Source organism: Aquarana catesbeiana, linkage group LG13 (genome assembly GCF_042186555.1).
Source record: "Aquarana catesbeiana isolate 2022-GZ linkage group LG13, ASM4218655v1, whole genome shotgun sequence".
NCBI lineage: Eukaryota > Metazoa > Chordata > Amphibia > Anura > Ranidae > Aquarana > Aquarana catesbeiana.
Window position 1 is genome coordinate 62673135 of NC_133336.1, and position 21902 is coordinate 62695036.

At 43.7% G+C, this 21902-nt stretch overlaps 1 protein-coding gene and 1 long non-coding RNA gene across 4 annotated transcripts in view; one reads left to right on the forward strand and one right to left on the reverse strand.

Annotated features, from left to right (window-relative positions):
• Positions 1–21902, forward strand: part of LOC141116869 (uncharacterized) — a 151885-nt gene that overhangs the window by 93355 nt on the left and 36628 nt on the right. The gene's annotated exons all lie outside the window — the stretch shown is intronic.
• SYT16 (synaptotagmin 16) overlaps positions 1–21902 on the reverse strand; it is a 202174-nt gene that overhangs the window by 32618 nt on the left and 147654 nt on the right. For all 3 annotated transcript variants that reach the window (XM_073609345.1, XM_073609343.1, XM_073609344.1), the window contains 2 exons: positions 17413–17850; positions 8014–8203 (listed from right to left, as the gene is read on the reverse strand). In XM_073609345.1, the coding sequence (XP_073465446.1) occupies positions 8014–8203; positions 17413–17850 (628 nt within the window). The remainder of the gene's footprint in view (positions 1–8013; positions 8204–17412; positions 17851–21902) is intronic.

Here is a 21902-nt window from a genome sequence, read left to right on the forward strand (position 1 = left end):
ACACAGTGCCAAATCGCAAAAAGTGCTCTGGTCTTTGGCCAGCCAAATGGTCCAGTGCTTAAGTGGTTAAGCAGCAAGAAGACAATCGAGATTGACTTCACTTATTAATGCTATAAAATTACAAACAGAAGCTCAGGGGATTGGCCTAAACTCAATCCTTAAAGCAGAACTCCAGTTGTTTAAAATTTGATACTCATCTGCGCTAGAAGAGAATGTTCTGATATGAAATCCACAGAAAGATTTCTTCTTTGTAAGGTTCTCCAAAAATCGCACAGCCATTTTCTCCCCTGTTGAGTTCACACCCCTCTATAGTTCCAAATTCTACGTGGGTGACTTAATTATGTGGCTAAAGCAATTAATGAACAATAGTGGTGGCAAAGTCACCTTCTTAGATACATGTCTAGTAGTGCTGCTCTCTATCCATCGCCAGAGACGAGAGGGGAGAGAAAAAGGAACAGAGAGTGGTCACCAGACCATAAGTCATTGTTTTGTATTTGAGAGGAGTTTCTGCTCTATAACCAAAAGTGTTTTTTGGGGGGGGGACAGGGTTTATATGTTATTCGATAATTGGAGTGGTGCTTTCATTATGTTTCATGTTTCAAAGCTACTAACAGAAAATGTGATATCCCCTAAATAGGACAAACAAATGGCCCCTTTTACATACTGCAGAATAGTTCCAACTTTTTGTTTTTTCCAGTCCCATTTGTCTCAAGAATGCCCCATAGCTTCACACCATTTTGAAGCAACTATATTGCTAGATGAAAAGGTTTTTAAATAGGGCCGACCTGTAAAAAGAACACTTAAAACTCATTCTTTGACAGTCTTTCTTGAGTTTTTTTCACTAGGACAGTCCACAGAAAATACTTCCCAACAGGACCAAGATTTATGTTCTTCCAGTTGTTATTTTGCCAAGTCCTAGGCTGGGTGCCAAAAATTGGGTACCATGTTAGGTGCCAACCTCCACTTGAGGTGGTGTAGAATGACTCCCTAAGTACTGTGGCAGGTAAACATTTTCATTCTAGGGTTTTTAGTGTATGTTGGGCAGAAAATTAAGTTGGGCACAAAAATAGGATGGGTGTTCTGGTAACCGTAATGGCAGGCCCCTTAAGAGACCGTCTTTTGGTATTTGTTGGCCCTGTGAGAGCCACCAGACAGCTCTCTGACCCTGTAAGAGCAGTCATAATCTTTTAAGTTGCAGTGGATCTCTACCATAAATTTGACTGTTGACCATTTGATAGCAGTCAAAGATACCTTGATTAGTGGGCAATTAATTCTACTTACATTGGCCAATAGTAGCATTTACTCAGTGCTATACAACACAATTCTGCTAAATCCAGCTACTGCCAGATATCTACCCCAGGAGACTGCTTAAAGTGATTGTTAACCCACTGTACTAACATAGTCTTATCCCCTCTGTATCATAATAACATTTGTCCCTGTGTCTGTGTAATGTAATGCTGATCTGTACCTGTATAAGCTGCACTCCGAGCACTCAGCTGATATGTCAGCTCCCTTGTTTCTCCAGCTTAGAGCTGAAATGGGCGGGGCCGAGAGGTCCTGCTGACATCAGCTGGTGGAGGAGGGGGAGAGAGGAGATTGAGAGAGCCGACAATCAGCTGAGCGGCAGGAGACGTTTATACAGGTACAGATCGGCTGAGTTTTTACATTACAGAGGCACAGGGACAGATGTTCTAATGCTACAGAGGGGATAAAAAGATTTATTATCAGATAAGAGAGAAGCGGGGGGGCGGGCGCAGCTACAAGCAGGGAGGGGGGAGGAAAACAGAGGACACAGACAAAGAGAGAGCTGCAGACAGGAGAGCTGCAGCTGACGGAGTCACGCAAATAGACCACGATGTCAGGGGCTCAGCAGCCATGATTATCGTGGTCTGTTTGCAAGGGGGAGGGTATAGCCAGGCAGGATCAGCCAGGTTTTTTAGGGTATACAGGGGGCCAAATGACACAGCACAAGCACTATGCTGTATAACATGCTTTAAAGGAACAAGATCAGGTTTTTTTGGGGGGGTCCTCCAGCACATTCCCCAGACTGAGGCCCAAGTAGAGATTAATTTATTCTCCAGGCAAAAGCCCAGGAGGGATAAACAAACTGGAAAGGGTCCCCAAAAATGTATCATCTTCCCAAACCATGCCTTTGAACAAGGACCACAGGGAATGATTGGGTGATAAATATTAGGGTTGTCCCGATACCGATACTAGTATCGGTATCGGCACCGATACCGAGCATTTGCCCAAGTACTTGTACTCGGGCAAATGCTCCCGATGCTTCCCCCGATACCTGGAGGACAGCTGTGATCGGCGCGTGGGGGAGTTACAAGATTCTCCCCCAGCGGCTTTCAGCAGCTTTAGTGACATACAGCGGTGATCAGTCACCGCTGACTGTCACTGCATCCTCCTCCATGCCGCCTCTGTTTCTCTCTCCTCTTCTGTCCCCCTCCGCTGTCCCCTCCGTTCCTCCTTCATTCTCTGTGCCCCTCCGCTGTCCCCTCCGTTCCTCTTTCATTATCTGTCCCCCTCCGCTGTCCCCTCCGTTCCCCTCTCCTTCCCTGTGTCTCTCCGCTGTCCCCTCCGTTCCCCTCTCCTTCCCTGTGTCTCTCCGCTGTCCCCTCCGTTCCCCTCTCCTTCCCTGTGTCTCTCCGCTGTCCCCTCCGTTCCCCTCTCCTTCCCTGTGTCTCTCCGCTGTCCCCCTCCGTTCTTCTCTCCTTCCCTGTGTCTCTCCGCTGTCCCCCTCCGTTCCCCTCTCCTTCCCTGTGTCTCTCCGCTGTCCCCTCCGTTCCCCTCTCCTTCCCTGTGTCTCTCCGCTGTCCCCCTCCGTTCCCCTCTCCTTCCCTGTGTCTCTCCGCTGTCCCCCTCCGTTCCCCTCTCCTTCCCTGTGTCTCTCCGCTGTCCCCTCCGTTCCTCTCTCCTTCCCTGTGTCTCTCCGCTGTCCCCCTCCGTTCCTCTCTCCTTCCCTGTGTCTCTCCGCTGTCCCCCTCCGTTCCTCTCTCCTTCCCTGTGTCTCTCTCCGCTGTCCCCCTCCGTTCCCCTCTCCTTCCCTGTGTCTCTCCGCTGTCCCCTCCGTTCCCCTCTCCTTCCTTGTCTCTCTCCGCTGTCCCCTCCGTTCCTCTCTCCTTCCCTGTGTCTCTCCGCTGTCCCCCTCCGTTCCTCTCTCCTTCCCTGTGTCTCTCCGCTGTCCCCCTCCGTTCCCTTCTCCTTCCCTGTGTCTCTCCGCTGTCCCCTCCGTTCCCCTCTCCTTCCTTGTCTCTCTCCGCTGTCCCCTCCGTTCCTCTCTCCTTCCCTGTGTCTCTCCGCTGTCCCCCTCCGTTCCCCTCTCCTTCCCTGTGTCTCTCCGCTGTCCTCTCCGTTCCTCTCTCCTTCCCTGTGTCTCTCCGCTGTCCCCTCCGTTCCTCTCTCCTTCCCTGTGTCTCTCCGCTGTCCCCCTCCGTTCCCCTCTCCTTCCCTGTGTCTCTCCGCTGTCCCCCTCCGTTCCTCTCTCCTTCCCTGTCTCTCTCCGCTGTCCCCTCCGTTCCTCTCTCCTTCCCTGTGTCTCTCCGCTGTCCCCCCTCCGTTCCCCTCTCCTTCCTTGTCTCTCTCCGCTGTCCCCTCCGTTCCTCTCTCCTTCCCTGTGTCTCTCTGCTGTCCCCTCTGTTCCCCTCTCCTTCCCTGTGTCTCTCCGCTGTCCCCCTCCGTTCCCCTCTCCTTCCCTTTGTCTCTCCGCTGTGCCCTCCATTCCTCTTTCATTATCTGTGCCTCTCTGCTGTCCCCTCCGTTCCCCTCTCCTTCTCTCTCCCCCTCAGTTCCGCTGTCCCCCTCCTCCTTCCTTTGTGAATAGACAGAGTCAGCTGACTCTGTCCATTCACATAACTGAAACATTGTAATCTCCTGTGATTACAATGTGTCAGTTTATGAATGGAGAGGAGCCGCTGTCTTCTCTCCATTCATTCTCAGTGCAGCTGAGGCTGCAGAGAAAGGGACTGGGGAATCTCTATCCTCTGTCTCTTTCTCTGTCTCAAGGGGGAGATATCAGAGGTCTGTTAAGACCCCTGATATCTCACCAAAGCTCCCCAACAGGGCTGATAAAAAAAAAAAAACACATATTGCAATAAAGAATAAAAAAAAATGACTGTAAAAAATAAAAATTGTAAATAAAAAAAAAAACACACACACATACAACGTTCACCCCCTCCCCCCCCCCCCCCCCCCAAAAAAAAAGCACTGTTAAAAAAAGACAAAAAAAAAAACACTGTCACGTGACATTAAAAAAAAAGTATCGGTAATCGGTATCGGCGAGTACTTGAAAAAAAGTATCGGTACTTGTACTCGGTCCTAAAAAAGTGGTATCGGGACAACCCTAAGAAATATACTGTATTACATATTATCATCATTCAGTGATTGCCCTTCCCACACTGATTACTGGAACCTCCTTCACAGTAACTAGCAGGAACTATTATTACACTGAAGTCAGGAGAATCAGCAGAGCCTAGAAAAATGCAAACAGAGCTCAGGCTGGTTATAGCCTAGCATCAAATGCAATACATTTTATTAGGGACGCAACAGCACAGGGCAGTTTCCCTACACTTACCTATACTGTTGCTCACACTACCGACCTTTTGCAGACCCAAGCTGGTTGAAAAATCTTCATCAAGATTATTCCCCTGTTGCATTTTGTGGTTCCTTCCACTTGCAGCTACATCACTAATGTGTCCTGAGCAGTTGGTAGATGGAACCATTGCACACAAACTAAGACCAAACATCTAAAACTTCCAGAAAAGTCAGATGCAGAAGACTTATCAAACAGCACAGTGCTTCAGAAGGACAGTCAGCTCAGTTGCAGGACACTGAGGGCAGCTAAGTATGAACCGTATACCCGTATTGGACCAGTATGTGATTCACTTCTCTCCTTCCCGATGGCAGCACTGGTGCTTGGCTTCTCAGGCACCCGTACTGTCAGATAGAGGTGAAGGGAGAATCATCAGTACTATGTAAGCTCCAAGAACTGTCTTGAAACTTGCACAGGGCTAATCCTCCCTCAGTCCTGGCTGGTGGGAAGCAAACCCACCCAAAAAGAAAATATAAGCTCCTGGTGGGTCTGCATTAAAGCTGAACTCTGGGATAAGCAAAAAGTATCTAAAACCAAGAGGCTTGTGTATTCTTATGCTGCGTACACACGATCTGACTTCTCGTCGGAAAAAGATATGACGGCTTTGCCGACGGGATTCCACTCAAGTTTGCCTTGCATACACACGGTCACGCAAAAGTTCGCTGAAATTACAACCGTCAAGATCGTGGTGACGTACAACACTACAACAAGCCGAGAAAATGAAGTTCAATGCTTCCGAGCATGCGTAGGAATTTTGCACGTCGGAATTGCCACAGACGATTGCATTTTAGGACAGGAACTTCTCCCGACCGAAAAATTGAGAGCATGCTCTAAATCTTTTGCTGGCTGGAATTCCACCAGCAAAAGACAGATGGAGTATACACACGGTCGCATTTTCCCACGAAAAACTCTCATCTGTCTTTTGCGGGCCGAAAGTCCGATCGTGTGTATGCGGCATAATTTGATTTGAATACTTCTTCCAGATTTCTGCAATAAACCAGTATAAAATATTGCCTTTATGTTAGAGCTCCTTGTAATAAAGACCAGTCATTGCTGCTCTTTCTATTAGGCGATTGAAGAATGTATTTCAATAAAATTTTTGCCCCTGATATAAAGATATACGATTACGAGACTACAGCCCCTAGCGGGAGAATAGGTAAATAGTACATTAACAAATCAAAAATGTGTACTCGATAAATATGTACTAAAGATGTGGTATAGGGATGCCACTACATATTAAGAATTGACGGTTGACTCCTTGTTGCATGCGCCAACAAGGACACGTTGAGCGAAGTAGAGAAGGGAGTGAGGACCTTTTTCTGCTGGTGCACCTTTATTATCCAATTACAGGCTAGGGGCAGAGAGGTGACCAATCTGTTTTACTTAAAGGGTAACTTCAGTTACATGTAATTTGCCCAACCACCCCTAATGCCAACAAAGACCTGAAGCACATCTGGGATGTTTCTTGCACAGACAAACCCAAAGAACAGCCTCAAACCCCTAAAATAGATGTTCCGGCAATGATGGACCGTTGATCTTCTACAGTCCAAATGGTCTATGTATTTGCAAGACTTTGCAGCCCCCTTAGGACTGGGGAAGTCCAAAAAGAACACTGGAAAAGACAAGAACAGAGGGTGCACTATCCATGTGCATTACCTTTATAGATCCTTTTATTGAAGTGATAAAACAGATGTATACTCACAAACAACATATAATCTCAAACTCCTCAATTTCCACAAATCTTGTTTGGCTCTGAGGAAGAGAGGACCCCCCTCAAAATGTGTCAGCCGTATCAAGTGTCTTCCCTTGGGATTTTGGGATCCGCGCAGAAGACCGGGTGGGTCACTGTGGATATTGATGAGCTTGAGATTATATGCTGTTTGTGAGTATACATCTTTATAAAACACTTCAATAAGAGGGTTTTTAAAGGTAATTCGAAAGGCTGGCGCGCCTTCTGTTCTTGTTTTTTCCTGCACAGACACCCTGAGATCTGGGACCTCATGCCTGCATGGCCTTTGCGCATGTGTGGCAAATCCAGATGTGCATCATGTCCCCAACATGCGCCAAATCCTGTGGCATGCAAGTTGCATGGGAGCACGTCATTCTCACCTAGGTGAGAATGAAGGAAGTGCTGTGCGGCAACACAAAAAGCATCAGAAACACACAAAAACACATTTTTTTAAATCTTGTTGTGGAAGGAGTAGAGGGGCAGATACAAATTACACTATATTGTCAAAAGTATTGGGACACACGCACATGAACTTTAATGGCACCCCAGTCTTAGTCCGAAGGGTTCAATATTGAGTTGGCCCACTCTTTGCAGCCTTAACAGCTTCAACTCTTCTGGGAAGGCTATCCACAAGGTTTAAGAGTATGTCTATGGGAATGTTTGACCATTCTTCCAGAAGCACATTTGTGAGACCAGGCACTGATGTGGGCGAGAAGGCCTGGGTCGCAGCGTCCGCTCTAATTCATCCCAAAGGTATTCTCTCGGGTTGAGGTCAGGACTCTGTGCAGGCCGGTCAAGTTCCTCCACCCCAAACACGCTCATCCATGTCTTTATGGACCTTGCTTTGTGCACCGATGCGCAGTCATGTTGGAACAGGAAGGGGCCATCCCCAAACTGTTCACATAAAGTTGGGAGCATGAAACACCTTAAGAGTTCCCTTTACTGGAACTAGGGGGCCAAGCCCAACCCCTGAAAAACAATCCCACACCATAATCCCCCCTTCACTAAATGATTTGGACCAGTGCACAAAGCAAGGTCCATAAAGACATGGACGAGTGAGTTTGGGGTGGAGGAACTTGACTGGCCTGCACAGAGTCCTGATCACAACCCGATAGAACTCCTTTGGGATAAATTAGATTGGAGACTGCAAGCCAGACCTTCTTGTCCAACATCAGTGCCTGACCTTACAAATGCACTTTTGGAAGAATGGTCAAACATTCCCACAGACACACTCCTAAACCTTGTGGACAGCCTTCCCAGAAGAGTTGAAGCTGTTATAGCTGCAAAGTGTGGGCCAACTCCATATTGAACCTTACAGACTAAGACGCCATTAAAGTTCATGCGCGTGTAAAGGCAGGTGTCCCAATACTTTTGACAATATAGTGTAGTTGCTATATTGGGTGAAGGTTGGCTTTGTGCTCATTATTGTCAAGTCAGATCATCAACCTTGCTGTGCTGTGTGGCAGAGTTGTGTATATCTTAGGGCTGGCTAGACAAAATGATAAATCCCTCAACTTAAAAAAAAAATGCAATTAGCTGTTTGCTGGCAGTTTGGCTTTAAGGGATTTTATAACATAACAGAAATGTGACTGTGCCTCTATGATCTTATTATCCTTTTAAATCCCACACAAGAACCTTTCAAACGCATTTTACATTAAATATTGATATTTACAAAGCGTTTACTCACCGGGTGGCCTATTGAAGGCGAGATTACGAAAATGGCTTCCTTTGATCATTTGCACAGAAAGGCGTCCTGTGGTAGCATTATATGACAGCCCCACCAGAAGTTCTGGCACCCCGCCATGCGACAGAGATTGGGAGGACAAAGCGCTATCAGTGGGCGAGACTGCAGAAAAACTTAACTGGGAATCGCCGCTCTGTGGAAATACAGCACAATATATTGGTTAGATACTAATTATTATCAGTACTATTTAGTCATGTAGCAATAATATGTTCCAAAGTGATGATCAATGAGAAGTGTCCCTTCTGCTGCTGGCTGCTCTTTTAGTTGAAATCTTCAGTCCTCTGCTCAACCCCCCCCCCCATATTCCGCTGCCAGGACCTCTCACGGCCAGAACCTCTCACGACTAGGACCTCTCACAGGCACTAATCAAGAGTGCCGACTTTGCCTGCCCTTTCTGCCCCCTCCTCCCTTTATAGAAGCCATATTATGAAAAACCTTTTATGAATGGAGGGGCTGGAGCTTTCATTCATCTACCTGCCTTCCATTTATAGAGCACTTTTCATTGATGGATCTACAGTACAGCTTCTATGAAAGGAGAAGGGGGCAGAAAGGGCGAGCACAGTCAGCACTCTTGACTCATTTTAACCCCACAGCACCATAAGATTATGACTGCAGGAGTAGGGGGATTTGAATTTCAACTAAAGCCTCGTACACACGATCGGACTGTTGGCCAACAAAACCGTGGAATTTTGTCCTGAAGGGCGTTGGCCCAAACTTGTCTTGCATACACACGGCCACACAATTGTTGGCCAACAATTACGAACATAGTGACATACTACGTTGTTTTTCAGCTCTTTAGCGCCACCTTTTGGGCTCCTTCTGCTAATTTCGTGTTAGAAGAAGTTTGAGCGTTGATTTGCGCTTTTCATGTCGCGCTTTTTATTTCGCACTTTTCATTTCGCACTTTTCATTTCACACTTTTCATTTCGCACTTTTCAATTTGTCTCTGAACAGCCGTTCGTCAACCAAACATGTTGCAGAATCGGAGGAGATAACGTGTTATTTATTATTGGCCTTGGAGTTATTGCTTTGACATTATTTTTTTGGTTGAATAATGATTTGATTTGGTATATTTTCTATATTTTTGGATGCACAGAATGCACTTTTTGGTTTTGGTTTGGTTTTATTGGCAGATATCATGTCTAATTTTATTTGTTTTCTTTTTTTAATGCACAATAAACAAAATTGTGGAGAATAATATTTGGCTATGTGTTTTACTTCAAATGACAGTTTGGGAGTAGGCAGTTACATTTAAAGAAATAAAATGTAAAATTAACAAGGGACACCAACATAGTTGTATCTTTGATCTTAAAAACTATGGGATAATGGTGTTGTGGTAACTTGCCCAAATAATAATAAAAAAAAAAGCATAATAATATTATTCTTGATTTATTGATATCACTAGAAAAAAAAAAGCCTTTGAAAATTCATTTGCAATAACTCCATCAGTATCACCAGCAAAGCAGATTAATTATTATCCTATTAAAGAAGAAGAAAATGTGCGCTGCATTTCGAGATTTCATAATTTGCCACGTCACGAATGTTAATTCTCCATTACAAAACCACTTCTGGCACGTCCTTGCTTCCATGCATGCGTGTTTGTAGTTTGGACTTTTGTCCGACAGACTTGTGTACACTCACTCGGGAAAATCTGACAACACACATTTGTCCGCGGAAAATTTGAAAACCTGCTAGCCAACATTTGCTGGTGGAAAGTCCAACAACAATTGTCAGATGGAGCATGCACACGGTCGGATTTACCACCAACAGCCTGTCATCAAACATTTCCCGTCGGAAAGTCAGATCGTGTGTACGCGGCTTTAGACAGTAGCCAGCAGCACAAGGCACATTTTGCATTGAATGCAAGTACCATTGTAAGTACTGTCCTTTGTGCTGATTTTTTTTAAACCAAATGGAGGCTTTAAGGGCTCAATTACACCTCAATACCTGCGTTTGGGGTGCAGGTCTTCATGTATGTTAATGGCATCCCAAATACAGTAAAACTCATTTTTCACACGAAAGGACATGCGGTTACACGCAGCACTCAAAGCACAAAAAGGTGAATGAGCTATTTTGACGTGCTCGTCACACATAGGACAGCCCTTTAAAATGAATTGGCTGCCCTATGCATGTTGCGCAGCAATGAACATGTACGTGGCATGATTCTTTGCACGTTCATGTAATGCTAGAACAGTTAGTTATAATTAAGCACATTTCATTGTGTGAAACGCGTTAACTGTCCTTGTCCGTATGTTGGTGCTGTGATTTATACATTTTTTAATGTGAAGAGTTCAATAAACTTGAGATGTTTTATTTGGTCAACCCCTTTTTCCTTTATTTAAAACGTGAATGCAGCCTTTTAGCATTTTGTGAACATTTGCAAAAAACTGTGATGTGTACATGTGTGCCACACGCATAGGGCAACCCATTTAATTTCAATGCCTGCCCATAAGCAACAAACACAGCAAAGTAGCTCATGCACCTTTTTGAGCTTCGAGTGTCACGTTTTTAACTGCGCGTTTGGCTGCAGTTGGAGTGCCATTAACCTTGCGACATGGGTCATTTGCATATGTTTTTTTATAGCATGCAATTCCTGAAAGAAAGTGGATACATACAGTACATACAAATTCACAACATTACTGTGGGCAGCACAGTGCCTTAATGGTCAGCGCTTCTGCCTAGCAATACTAGAGTTGTTGGTTCAAATCCCAATCATGACACTACCTGCCTGGAGCCTGAATGTTCTCCCTGTTCCTGTGTGGGTTTCCTCCCACACACCAAAGACATGCTGGTAGGTAAACTGGCTCTGGGGTATGTGTGTAGCGCACTCCTAGTAGGCTGCTAGTGTTTAGGTAAATTTAGTTTTTGGCTACCCAGTAGCCAGGGGAGTGGTGATTGTAGGGTTGCCACCTCATCCCTTTAAACCCAAACACATATTAATTACACAGGTTCTGTGGCTGATTAAGGTGGTAATTAAACTCACTTGGTGCCTTATCTACATTAAATTAGCTTCAGAACCTGTGTAATTTATATGTGTTCAGGTTTAAAGGGGTGAGGTGGCAACCCTAGGTGGTTGTTTGTTTTTGTCCATTAGGGGTTCTACTGGTACAGGCTCAGCTGCTTCCGCTTTGCATCTCACTGGATTCTGGGATATAGTGGGTGGAAAATGTTGACCCTGGCCTGTATGCCCTTCCAGCCAATACCTGGTCAGGAGAGTGAGTGACCAGCAGGGGGCTGATTGGGATATAAATAGGCTGGGACATAGAACAGCTTCCTCTTGTTCCTGGGGGAGAAAGACCCAACCTGAGGGCTGAGGCACCCCTGGGAGGCCAGCTACAGCACTGAAGAAATCCTTTTTGTGGGTTCCCAGCCTCAATTAGGGCTCAGGGACCTTGTCCGGAGTATCTTGAGACAGTGCAGGAAGCTCTACAGGGGATCCACACCGCTGGCACCAAGTACAGAGACCAGAGGCTTCATAGTACCTAGGGCAGAGTGAGTATAAGCCTTAAGGATCCTAGAGACATTTCCTTGTCACCTTCGGGAGAGCTCACTACAGTTTATTCAGGACTATACTCCCGTTGAGGAGTTTCTGCATTGAAGTTCATTTAACCGTTACATTCAAGGGGGGTGGTTACACCCCAAAGGAGTAGATCAGCTTTAGTGTACTCTGTTGCAGTTTTGCTAGTTTCTTTTGGAGTATCCAAAGGCTCACCTTCACCTCATCCAATTAATCCAGCAAATAAAGTACAAAAAGGCATGCACAGCCTGTTTTCTGACTCAAGTGTCCGTGAACTACTGTGTGCCTGGCTGCCATGTGTCTATCAGGGAAAAGAACCTGAGACCAAACAGCCAGCCCGGTTTGTGCTACATGTGTATGTATGAATGTGAGTTAGTGACCTTAGATTGTAAGCTCCTTGAAGGCAGGGACTGATGTGAATGTACAAAATATATGTAAAGGGATGCATAAATTGATGGCGCTTTATAAGTACTTGCAATAAATAAATGATATTGAGGCGCTCAGCTTGCTATCTGCGTGTATTCTAAAAACCTGTCAGTAAAACCTTACACATATTACGTTGTCACCGATAGCGCTTCTTTTGTCACATTAATATTTCCAACTTGTATTGTCGGAAGGTGACAAATCTTCAGCTGGTTACTATACTGATCACTAATTTCATACGCTGTTGCAGTATATAAATTGCTGTTGTGATCTGATACACAAGATGCCGTTTTGGTATATAATTTGCTGATGATATAATGTGCTGTCTAATGTTCTGCCACGGTCTGAAGTGCTTCTATTAGGTGATATAATTTGCTATTGTGGCTTGATGTGTTCTTACTAGGTTATACAATAGTTGTTGCAGCTGTATAATGTGCTGTCACAGCTTGATATAGAGTGCTGTAGCGGCTTGTATAACATACTATGGCAGTGCAGTATAATGTTAGCAGTTCAAGTTAACGAGTGTGTGATTTAGGGAATAATCTAGTAATGAAGCGCACTCCAATAAGCATATAGCAAATGCCTTGTTCATCAAAATGACAGCCTAATGCATTTTAATTATCCAACACTTCCAAAATCATCTGCAAAAAGAACTTCTGACCCAACGATTCAGTCAGTATAGCTCTTTATTAATGTGCAACCTAGCAATCAGCAGGGTAAAGTATAAAATTCTTCATATCAACAAGCAATGTTTCGAGCCACCAGTGGCTCAAGACATCACTTTTTGAAATAAATCCTGTTTGATGGATTGAAACATCACTTTCTGATATAGAGAATGTTTTGCTTTAACTTTCTTCTACTGGATTGCACTTTAGATCTATATCAGGGGTCTCCAAGGTTTGGCTGAGAGCGCTGATTGGGAGGCGGTCAGCTGCTGGTTTTCCAGCATGCTTATCCAACAGAAGCCGGCCGGCTTCTGCCGGACAAGGTGGCATACACATGGGCCGAACGTCGGCTGTTTTTTTTTTTTTAACCAGCCGATGTCTCCAGACATTCCGCCCGTGTGTTCAGGGATTTAGACATTAGGAGGGCTGGACTATTGCCAGTGGGAGTAGAAAATGCTTCAGTGTCAGTAGGTGTAAACAGCGCCTCAGGTTTGGTGGTCAGTGAGAGAAAAAAATATTGCACATGGCCTGTGGTCAGTAGGAGGAGGAATAGAGCTCCATCATTGGTATTATTGGGGGGGAATAGTGCTCCATTGTTGGTGTGAGGCGAAGGAATAGTGCCCCATTTTTGGTGTTAATTGGAGGAACTATGCCTCATTGTTGGTGTCAGTGAGAGGAACAGTGCCCCATCATTTTTGTCAGTGGGAGGAATAGTGCCCCATTGTTGGTGTCATTAGGAGGAACCATGCCCCACTGCTGTGGGAGGAATAGTGCCCCAAGGTCCAGATAAAGTCAAGCAATGGGCCGCAGTTTGGAGAACACTAAGCTTTATGAACTGAAACATTGGATTCATTAGTCATTTGTGCATATAGCTTTGGAGAACTGATTCTGGCAATTAGTCACATTGCACTTCATGTGCAACACTCATGTAAAGGATTACAGTTTTGTTTTTTTGCCAGCCATTCAAAATAAGTGATATAGCATCATTTTAAATGGCCCATTTTTGCTGTTATAATTTCCCTGTGTTTTGGAAAGAAAATTACAGTAAGAAAACAGTAAGAAAGAGTCAATGTTGCAGTTTCTATCTACAAGTTTCTGTTGGTAGCTGAATACAACCTATTGTTTTTCCTCTGGCTTTCAGAAAAGGCAGACTTCATTATAAATGCTGGGATATGTGCTTGACACGCAATAGAGCTGAGTAAGTTTTTTGGACATAAAGCAAAACATCTACATTACAGAACAGGTCCGGTTGAATATGAAAAACTACTATTAGCTACAGCAGTCTATCTCAACCAAGGTTCTGTTGAACCCTTGAGTTTCTCCTGAGCTTTCTAGTGGTTATAAAAAGACACCAAACAATACCTTTATGCCACGTACACATGAGCGGACTTTTCGACTATCCGACGGACTTTCGGTGGACTTCCAACAGACTTTCCCAACGAACGGACTTGCCTACACATGATCACACCAAAGTCCGACGGATTCGTACGTGATGACGTACGACCGGACTAAAATAAGGAAGTTGATAGCCAGTAGCCAATAGCTGCCCTATCGTCGGTTTTCGTCCATCGGACCGGCATACAGACGAGCGGATTTTTCAATAGGAACTGGGTCCGGCGGAGTTCCGACATAAAGATTTGAAACATGTTCCAAATCTAAAGTCCGTCAAATTTTCGACCGAAAAAGTCCACTGCAGGTCCAATGAAGCCCACACACGGTCGAATTGTCCGTCAGACCAGTCCGGTCGAAAAGTCCACTCGTGTGTACGCGGCATTACTCTCCAAAAATAATCCATACATTTCCACTACTTAATGGCCCTGTAATCAATTTTTCACTTTAGTAATTTCTTACTGTGTTTTTCTCCCTTCTTGTAACATCCTCCATAAGTTCCCAACCTTCTCCTTTTCCCCTTCACTTGCATTTGTTTGGAACGATGCAAGATAGTTGTGGTCCCACATTCCATATCCTATAGTCCCTAATCCATCTTGTAAAATGAGCAAGGAAGGATGTTCGTACATACAGTTGGACCATGGAGAACAAATGTAGGCACCAGTGGCGGCTGGTGCTCCATCTTCGGGGAGGCGGCAAACAAACCCTCCACCCCCACCCTGCCCGCTCTCACTCTCCAGCCCCGCACTTACCCCAGCCCACCAGCTCACTCTCCCGCCAGCCAGCCCCGCACTTACCCCATCCAGGTCACAGGCGGCTTCCCTGGCTTCTCCTCCTGGCCAATCTGGTCGCTTCAACATTCGCTATTGTCTTCCAGCTTCTCATCCCAGCCAATCAGGACAGGAAGCTGGTCCTAAGACTAGATTGGATTGGCCAGGAGGAGAAGCAGGAAGACAATAGTGAATGTTGATTCGCCAATGTCACAAGTGGGTGCGCCCCGAGCCCATCCTTTTTGAAGCCACCGGTTCCAATCATGTGCTTCAAAAAAAAAAAAAGAAAAAAATCTTCAAGGATATCCATGCACCCCACATAGAGATTAGGGGCCGGGCACATGGAGATTAGGGTGCGGCGCCGCTACGCCCCTTATGGAGCAGCTGTTGCTGGTAGGCATTGTCTAACACAGGAAGTCAAATCACAGCAGCAAAAAAAAAAAAAAAATTTGAGGTTTGAAGGAGGCTGAGAGCAATAGAGGGTACTTTTTGGAGTTAAGAATACATATTCAAATAGATGGGGTTTTTAAAACCAGAGTGTAGTTTTCACTTTAAACAGTGTGCAGTGGCAAACTGATCTCATACCTGACTACCAATGTAAGGGGGTAATTCTCCACTGAAAAACATAGGGTGTTACTTCTTCACTGATCACTAATGTCAGAGGACACGACAGTTTTCACTATCTGATTTCTATTCAGTTTCTCTTATTCATTTAATTTCAAGATTATTACTAAAAAAAAAATTTCTGCCTTGGGTCTCAAAACTTTAGGTACATCAAAGTATTTTTTAATTTTAATCCTGAAACTTAAATTGCGTACTTGTTAAGTGAGATGTAGATATAATCATTTTTGCAGGGGTTCATCAAGACCAGAAAATTATTTCAATGGTTCCTCTGGAGTAACAAGATTGAAAAAGTTTGCGCTACAGTATACCATGACCAGGATTAATGAGAATCTTCACAGACACATACTTCCCTGTGTTTAGTGATCAAGCATGTACAGTATACAGTTAGCCAGTGGACACACTAATATAATGTTCATCTAGAGCCCAAGTTTGTTTTTATTTTGGATAGAGTGATGAGGGGTAACTTCTAAAGTTTTTATTTCGGTTTAAGATCCCTGTTGTCTGAAAGTAAGAGAAATCCAAAGTTTTGATTTGCCACCAAAACAAGAAAAGAAAAACAAATTCTAAAACATTTGTCCTGGTGGCAACTTTAAGGGCATTTCCTTAACTTTGGACAGATTTACTCCTATTTCCTGTACAAACAAGAATTAAACAAATTTCCCTAGTCGAACAAATAATAAAAAAAAAAGGCTGACCGCCCTAATCTATCAGAAATTAAAACAACAATTGGTTTTATAAAGACTTTAATGGATTTTAAAAAGGACTATAAAACTGTAGTGAACCTGTTGCTGGCCACGACTCACTAGTAATCTTTTCGTTAGCATAAACTCACCAGGGACAGCAAAGCTACAGAGACAAAAGAAAAAAAAAACTCACCTGTTTCTATGGCATTGCTCCCCCACTGTCCTAAACGCTGCAAAATCACTCATACTGAGGGAGTAACACTGTAAAAGCAGATGTGTTGTTTAATTTCCCTCCTCTTCTGATCCTGATGGTGATGCAAAGGGATCGCTACCAGTTCATCGGCCTAGTATGCAATCTTTTTACTGCTTACCAAGATTCGATGGTGCTGATTTTCCTGCTACTGTTATTGGTTCGATGTTGGCCTACACTAAATAAGGTTGTGGTGCTGATTTCCTGCTATTGTTTATCAGTTAGATGTGGCCTACACTGAATAAGGTCCTCATGGTTTGCAAGTTTGAGGGCAGGTAGAGGTTGCAGTATATCCTCCATCCTGAAGGTGTCTGTTTCTTCAGGCTGGCAGAAGGCTATTGAGGACAAATTGACCCCTGCTATGGGCTTCAGGCACCCATCTTGGGTAAAACAGTAATCTTATTAAATACTGAAAACTTATGCTATTTAGGCAGCCATCTTGAAAAAAGAATAATCTGAATAAGAGACTTTATGGTGTGCCCGCAGTGTGGGAGTAATATAGAGCTCTTGCTGGTTAGAAAGAGAGTAAGAGTAGAACTAGAGAGAGATACCAGTCAAGAAGGAAAAGAGTAGCTTTCCCCTTACAAGGTTTCTTCTCTGTCAACTTCCTGGGACAGTCTCCTACTGGCAGCTGGATATCTGCAAGGACATTTGGGGATTGCAGTGTGATCAAGCAATATCATAGCCCCTCCTAAGGAAGTGCTTCTCTGACATTCTGTGCTATGTAAATGCCTGATATATTACTATTGAAAAGTGTCTTGTGGACAAACAGTGCCCTCTTCTTGAGTCTATTTGTGCCTTTTTCTGGATAAACAAAAATGAAAAGCTGAACAGGCTGTACTTGATAGATTTTGTTGTTTTTTGGTATACAAATTTCACCCAAGTAGGACCACCAAAGTAGGCTCATAAATGTGTACCTTTATTATTTTGCTGCCATGGGTTTTAGTACATTTTGCCAGCACATTTATTTTAAACTGTGTACATGCAAAACACCATACCCAACCACAACCCTGATACTTACACTTAAGTTGCTCCTGGGCTCCAAGACTAATGTCACGCTGATTTCCCCATCAGATCTCATATTTTTCAATGAGAAGAGCTTTTCACCCATCATCTTTTCACGGATCCTCTTCCGTACAGCATACAAACGGAATCGAATGGCATAGTTGGCCAGCTCCTCCATTTCAAGCTTGTTAAATGTGAAGCTCTCATTAAAGACCGGCTGAGAGCCTTTTTGTGCAGCAGTCTTCCCTCTTTGCTTTTTGCTTGGCAGTAGGACAACATGGACTTGCCATGTGCTTACTCCACTACGATCCTTATCAGGAATATCTTTGGCTTCCACAACGGTTACAGTCAGCTTTTGACTGGAAGCTTTGTAATAAAGGGTAATGTCCAGGTCACCACATTTGGAAATTGGCACATGGCCTGCATGAGGTTCAAGGCTACCTTCTCCTTGTTCCTAAAGACAAAGATATATTAAAGTGTTCAGAAATAAAATATTGTAAATGATGATAAACCACATGAGTCAATTATGGTAGCTTAGCAATTTTCATTATGGACTTTCATATCTACAGTTCTCTATAGTCCTGTACCTGCATAGTTTCTCTCCCAGCGCAAGAGTCATAGACTTGTACTGAGGAGGAAAAAGGGAGGTGTGTCTGACCACCTCTGTTACTGAGCACTGCTTACTGAGTGCACTGCATCTAATGTTGGGGCTTCTGGTGCCTAAAGCCTGGTACACACTAATGCCCTGTACAAACGATAGGATTTTCAGACAACAAATGTTCGATGGGAACTTGTTGTGGGAAGGCTCCTTCGGACATTTTCCATCGGAATTTCCGACAAACAAAATTTGAGATCTGGATCTCAAATTTTCTGACAACAAAATCTGCTGTGGGAAACTCTGATCGTGCGTACACAATTCCGACGCACAAAATTCCACGCATGCTCGGAATCAAGCAGAAGAGCCGCACTGGCTATTGAACGTAATTTTTCTCAGCTCGTTGTATGTGTTGTACATCACCGCGTTCTTGATGTTCGGAATTTCTGACAACATTTGTGTGACCGTGTGTATGCAAGACAAGTTTGAGCCAACATCCGTCGGAAATAAATCCAGGATTTTGTTGTCGGAAAATCCTATCGTGGGTACAGGGCATTATAGTTTTTTTTTCCGTTCAATCCAGCAGGTTGAAAAACGAACAGCTCTGGTCGGAGCCGCTGTACTAACATTCTGACGTAAGTACAGTGATCTCCCCCGCTGAGCTGTTGTGTTCTGACAGGGGGACGGCCCCCTGCTAGAACAATCTGGCCAGCGCTTTCAGCCATTGGCTCAGAGAGCTGATTGGGAGCTGGTCGGCTGCTAGTTTTCCAGCATGCTCGTCCAAACTGCCGACTTCTGTCGGGATGGCTGACATACACACCGGCCAGATTTTTTTTTATTGAACTGCCCGACGTCTCCCGACATTCGACCCGTGTGTACTAGGCATAGTGGACTGCAGAGTCATATTTAGACACTCTGCATAACTGCTGTAACTGCAAGATGAAGACTTTATTCAGAAAAAAGTTGTCAGCAGAAGCCACTCCAGCCCGTAGATGACAGAGGAGTTTATTTACTAAAGCTGGAGAGTGCAAAACCAGGCTCGATTCTGCATAGAAACTACTCAGGTTCTAACCTCAGCTTGTTCAATTAAACTTTGCTAATAAAACCTGGGAGCTGATTTTGCACTCTCCAGCTTTAGTGAATGAACCCCAGTGCTCCCCTGGTTGATACTCTAATTGCCAGATACATTTATAGTATCAAAAATAATACATATATTCTGAAATTTAAAAAAACAAAAATAAAACAAATTAAATGCTCAGACCAAATTTAGCAGCGTCATTATGCATCAGTTAACTTTATCTCTATAACTAATTTTCCCACCTAATGTTTCGATTTAGTGAAACATATAGGGATTTCATTTGGTACACAATTAGAGGCTGACAAGTGAGCAAAGGTGTAGATGTATATACAGTGCATCCGGAAAGTATTCACATCTCTTCACTTTTTCCACATTTTGTTATGTTACAGCCTTATTCCAAAAAGGATTAAATTCAATATTTTCCTCAAAATTCTACAAACAATACCCCATAATGACAATCTGAAAGAAGTTTGTTTGAAATCTTTGAAAATGTATCAAAAATAAAAAAGGAAAAACATTTACATAAGTATAAGTATAATAAGTGTTCATAGCCTTTGCCATGACACACAAAATGAGCTCAGGTGCATCCTCTTTCCACTGAACATCCTCAAGATGTTTCTACAACTTGATTGGAGTCCATCTGTGGTAATTTTAGTTGATTGGACATGATTTGGAAAAAGCACACACCTGTCTATATAACGTCCCACAATTAGAAGTGCATGTCAAAGCACAAAACAAGCCATGAAGTCCAAGGAATTGTCTATAGACCTCTGAGACAGGATTGTATCGAGGCACAGATCTGGGGAAGGGTACAGAAAAATGTCTGCAGCATTGAAGGTCCCAATGAGCACAGTGGCCTTCATCATCCATAAATGGAAGAAGTTTGGAACCACCAGGACTCTTCCTAGAGCTGCCTGGCCAAACTGAGCGATCAGGGGAAAAGGGCTGTAGTCAGGAAAGTGACCAAGAACCCAATGGTCACTCTGACAGAGCTCCAGCATTTTTCTGTGGAAAGAGGATGACCTTCCAGAAGAACAGCTATCTTTGCAGCACTACAGAAATCAGGCCTGTATGGTAGAGTGGCCAGACAAAGGCCACTCCTCAGTAAAAGGCACTACCTGGAGTTTGCCAAAAAGCACCCGAAGGACTCTCAGACCATGAGAAACAAAATTCTGGTCAATACCATCCCTACAGTGAAGCATGGTGGTGGCAGCATCATGCTGTGGGGATGTTTTTCAGTGGCAGGAACTGGGAGACTAGTCAGGATCGAGGGAAAGATGACTGCAACAATGTAGAGAGACATCCTTAAAGAAAACCTGCTCCAGTGCGCTCTGGACCTCAGACTGGGACGAAGGTTCCTCTTCCAACAGGACAATGACCTCAAGTACACAGCCAAGATAACAAAGGGTGGCTATGGGACAACTCTGTGACTGTTCTGAGTGGCCCAGCCAAAGCCCAGACTTGAACCCAATTGAACATCTCTGGAGAGATCTGAAAATGGCTGTGCACCGACACTCCCCATCCAATTTGATGGAGCTTGAGAGATCCTGTAAATAAGAATGGGAGAAACTGTCCAAAATTCGGTGTGCCAAGCTTGTAGCATCATACCCAAAAAGACTTGAGTAGGGATTTTCCCGATGTTCGAATCAAAAGTAAGTTCGACTCAAAAACCAAATGTAAATGAACCAAACATTTGCAGCAAATTCGAGCGTCGCGGAGCTCCCAAAAGTGCACTTCGAGATTGCAGTGCATTGACGGCTGCTGATTGGCCAAAGCATGCACCTGGCCTGCATGCTTTGGCCAATCACAGCGCGATCTGCTGTGAGAGCCATGATTGGCCAAAGGTAAGGTGCCTTTGGCCAATCATGGGTCAGGAGGTCCGGAGGAGGTCCACGCCCCACGCTATATAAGGCTGCTTACACGGTGGCCGTATGTAGTATGATAGGTGGAGATGGAGCTAGAGCTAGATTAGGCAGGTTAGTTAGCGGCATGCAGGCAGTTTAGTATGTATATATACAGTGTAGTCAGTGTAGAATATATATATATACAGACTGAATCTGCTCCTGTCTAAGGCGGCTGACTGCTATAGTAAAACCTGCATATGCCTTATCATTATAAGGCACACGTGAGTGGATTGAAGTTTGCCTGTGTACCTTGGTATCCTAACTATTGCACAATGATTGGTTTTTTTCTCTTATCTGCCTGTTTATGATTCTCACATTGGTTGTGAATAGAAGCAAAAAACACATTGGTACTATCAATGAGCACCTTAATTAAGCAAGTGTTTTTAAACAGCTTTGCTAGTGATCAAAAGCTCTATACCAATCAGGATTCTACACCTGTATAATTGAACCTTCTGAATACATCCCTATATATTTATTTTTATGTGGATTTTTTATGTGAATTTTTTACACATTTGGTGTCACAAATTTTTTATAATTTTACACTATTTTGATTGCTGGATTTTTTAGGAATTTTTACTCACCGCTGGATTTATTTGACTATTTATTCTTATATATTCATTTTCATGCACATTGTGAAGCGCTTCAAATATCATTATTTATATATATATATATATATATATATATATATATATATATATATATATATATATATATATATATATATATATATATATATATATATATATATATATATATATACTCATAAGTTTACATACCCTGGCAGAATTTATGATTTCTTGGCCATTTTTCAGAGAATATGAATGATAACACAAAAAGCTTTTTGGCCACAATCATAAATGCTAAATTTGGAGAGGAGTCAATAAGGCCTATGGTGAAAGGTACGGAGGTGGATCGCTGATGTTTTGGGG